Below are 3,459 nucleotides of genomic sequence, written 5' to 3' on the forward strand. Positions count from 1 at the left end.
GATGAAGATGAAGAAGAAGATGATGATGATGAATAAGTTGGTTCTAGCGCAGTTTTTTTTCCCTTGTCTATAAAGCATTTAACCCCCCTGTACACAACTCACTCCTTTTAAAGAAAAAAATTGAAATGTAAGGTTGTGTAAGATTTGTTTTTCAACTGTACAGTGTCTTTTTTTATATAGTTAACACACTACCGAATGTGTCTTTAGATAGCCCTGCCCCGGTGGTATTTTCAATAGCCACTAACCTTGCCTGGTACAGTATGGGACTTGTAAATTGGCATGGAAATTTAAAGCAGGTTCTTGTTGGTGCACAGCACAAATTAGTTATATATGGGGATGGTAGTTTTTTCATCTTCAGTTGTCTCTGATGCAGCTTATACGAAATAATTGTTGTTCTGTTAACTGAATACCACTTTGTAATTGCAAAAAAAAAAAACGTTGCAGCTGTTTTGTTGACATTCTGAATGCTTCTAAGTAAATACAATTTAAAAAAAAAAAAGCCGTTTTAGAAATTAGCTAACTGGAGCTGATTATCAGTTTGTAACTCTGCTTTTCTCTACTTTCTCCCCATTCCACAGAGATATATACCAGAGATGGGAACTCCTATGGGAGACCTTGTGAATTTCCATTCTTAATTGATGGGACCTGGCATCATGATTGTATTTTTGATGAAAATCATAGTGGGCCATGGTGTGCCACCACCTTAAATTATGAATATGATAAAAAATGGGGCATCTGTTTAAAACCAGGTATGTATGGGCTAGTACATTTTATGCATGAAAAGCAGATGGTACCATTTATGTGATGCAAATGGAGAAGTAAGAGTTCAAGGTATCTGAAAGTGACTATGGCACATATTATCCTTGATTAGGAATATGTTTGGAGCAAAAGAGAGAAGAAATGTGTAGCAATGAATTTACTTTTTTGAAGCAGGTCAGGATGGTGATATTTGACTTGACTAATATGCAGTATATTCATTCACTCTGGGAAAGTTCATTTTGTATGCTATAATTATCTATAGTAACTAAATTTAAAAAAGAAGAAGGAAGAAGAAGAGAAGGAGAAGGAGAGGGAGAAAACCAAAGACAGATAGTATCATGAAAACAAGAGGAGGGACTGTTTTTTTGTTTGTTTGTTTGTTTTTGTTTTTGACATCCTCAAACTCCACTGTATATTTGTTTTGTTTTATATTTTTGAGAGTTTTTTTTTTTCTATAAGGTGTGTGTGCTTGCCAGAGACACGAAGACAGGTATAAAGAGAGAAAATGAGAAATCATTCCCCCCAAAGGGGATAGCCATGCCACAATCCCTTCTCCTCCACTCTCCTCTCAAGGGCCCAGTGTGAGTTTCATGCCACTGGGTCCAGGACTTGAAACATGGTTGGCCATGTGGGAGTCCAGCACCTTAACCACTCCACCACCTACTGGACCCTGTATTTTTGTTTTATACACCTTTTTTTTTTTTACCATTGGACTTATTTTTAATTATTACAAAACTATATACAATACTGAAGTGCTAGGAATACCTTTTTCAGGTGCTACTTAGCTGTAAAAGTTAATATATGTATTTTTTTAATTTTTGAATTTCATATTTTTATAGTGTACAACATGATTTTTCCTGATATGTACAGTGCATATTAGTCAAGCCAAAGATATAACCATATACATTATCATCAACTAATAACTTTTTGTTTTCATGTCTGTTAAATGTTTTGTTTGTTTATTTGTTGACCCTCTGCTCCCCACCCCCTATTATCTGCCCTCCTATACCATCACTAGTATTCTACAGTTGCCTTCCTTGCTATTATACCTTCCAATATTTCTGTTTCTGCTAAGTGTGTAGACATTCGGTATATATTAAGCAGGGACATGCACTGCCTGTCTTTCGTAGTCTGGCTTGCTTCATTTAGCATTAAATTATCCACATTCAATCACTTTGTACCAAATGTCAGGGTCTCACTGTTTTTTGTGGTTGAGTAGTATTCCATAGTGTATATGTGCCACATTTTTTCAATCCACTCATTCATTCTTGGACATTTGGGTTGGTTCCATGTCCCAGCAATTAGGAATAATGCTGCAATAAACATGGATGTGCAAGTGTTTTTCCAACTGCGTGTTTTCTTGTCCTTTGGGTAGATACCTAAGAGCAGAATTACTGGGTTGTGTTGCCGTTTTATTTGTAGGTTTCTGAAGAATTGAGGAGGGAGTGATTATAGCACAAGGAAAGGAAGTGAAAAAGGCATCAGCTGGTAGGAAATTGCTGCTGACATTTAGTAGAGCGATTTCAAAAGAATCATGGAAGTCAAAGCTGGCTTAGAGTAGACTGAATCATGAACAAAAGGAAGTAAGCTTTATAAGTTGTATGGGAAAGAAAAAAAGGACAAAAGATAGCTTGAGAAAGAGATATGTTGAAAAAACACTTTGAGAATAGTAAAGTCTTAAGTATATTCATGGCTGAAAGCAAATAATGGGAGACAGTAGAGACAGATATTCCTGGCCTTCTTAAAATGGGCAACATTGTTCCCTCTTTCTTTCCTGTGTGTTGGTCAGAACACTTTTTCTACTCATTTTTTACTAGAAACCATTCTTCAGAGTGTGCTAAAGAATTCACTGAGAGAGAGACTCAAGTATCAGTTGTGTTACTGTCATGCAGTCAGTGAGTTCCCAGTTGGTGCTGATGATGACAGTCTGGAAACCGCACTATGAGAACTATTTAGCCTTTTCAACACATGGAACCTACTGAAACGTAAGAAGCCAATACTTGCCTCAGCTCTGTGGATAACAAACAATTTGGTCAACCAGTTACCAATCAGTTTCATGTAACTCTTATGATAGTTTGGATCAGAAATTTCAAATGTGAAAGGGAGCTTGGAAGTCATCCAGTGCCGGGACCAGCAGTTAGCTTAATGGCTATGTTGCTGAACTCCCATGTAGTTGACCATGGTTCAAGTCCCGAACCCGGTGGCTTAAATTCACGCCGGGTACATGTGTGTGCATGTCCAAGATCCTGAGAGGAGAATGGAGGAGAAGGGATTGCAGCATGGCGATCCCCCCAGGGGGTGATTTCTCACTTTCTATCTCTCTGTCTCTCTCTGTCTTTCTGGTGAACACAAGCGCCTTATAGCAAAAACCTCTCCAAAAAAATAAATAAATAAATAAGTTATCCAATGCAAACCCCCATTCTCAGATGAGAAGTAGCAGGCCAAGGTTGATGGAATGACCTATAACGGTCAGACCACATTCTTGTTGTGCCTCGTGGAGAACCAAGGTTTTTGATCTTCATTCCCCTGCATATTTACCCCACTCTGTCTTGCCATCTTGACTGGAATATGTCTCTATGTCTTTAGCCTCCTTTGTGTCACAGGGGTGAGGGGGGGGGCTGTTAATACATTCATAAGCCTCCCAGAGTTACTTTTTTTTTTTTTTGGAGAGGTTTTCGCTTTAGGGGGTGGGCACTTCCC

General features: G+C 38.2%; 1 protein-coding gene across 1 annotated transcript in view; it reads left to right on the forward strand.

The window, feature by feature from the left end:
* Positions 1 to 3,459, forward strand: part of LY75 (lymphocyte antigen 75) — a 192,109-nt gene that overhangs the window by 13,674 nt on the left and 174,976 nt on the right. Inside the window, exon 3 of the mRNA XM_027776510.1 lies at positions 579 to 749. Within this exon, the coding sequence (XP_027632311.1) occupies positions 579 to 749 (171 nt within the window). The remainder of the gene's footprint in view (positions 1 to 578; positions 750 to 3,459) is intronic.

Source organism: Tupaia chinensis, unplaced genomic scaffold (genome assembly GCF_000334495.1).
Source record: "Tupaia chinensis unplaced genomic scaffold, TupChi_1.0 Scaffold000674_2, whole genome shotgun sequence".
NCBI lineage: Eukaryota > Metazoa > Chordata > Mammalia > Scandentia > Tupaiidae > Tupaia > Tupaia belangeri.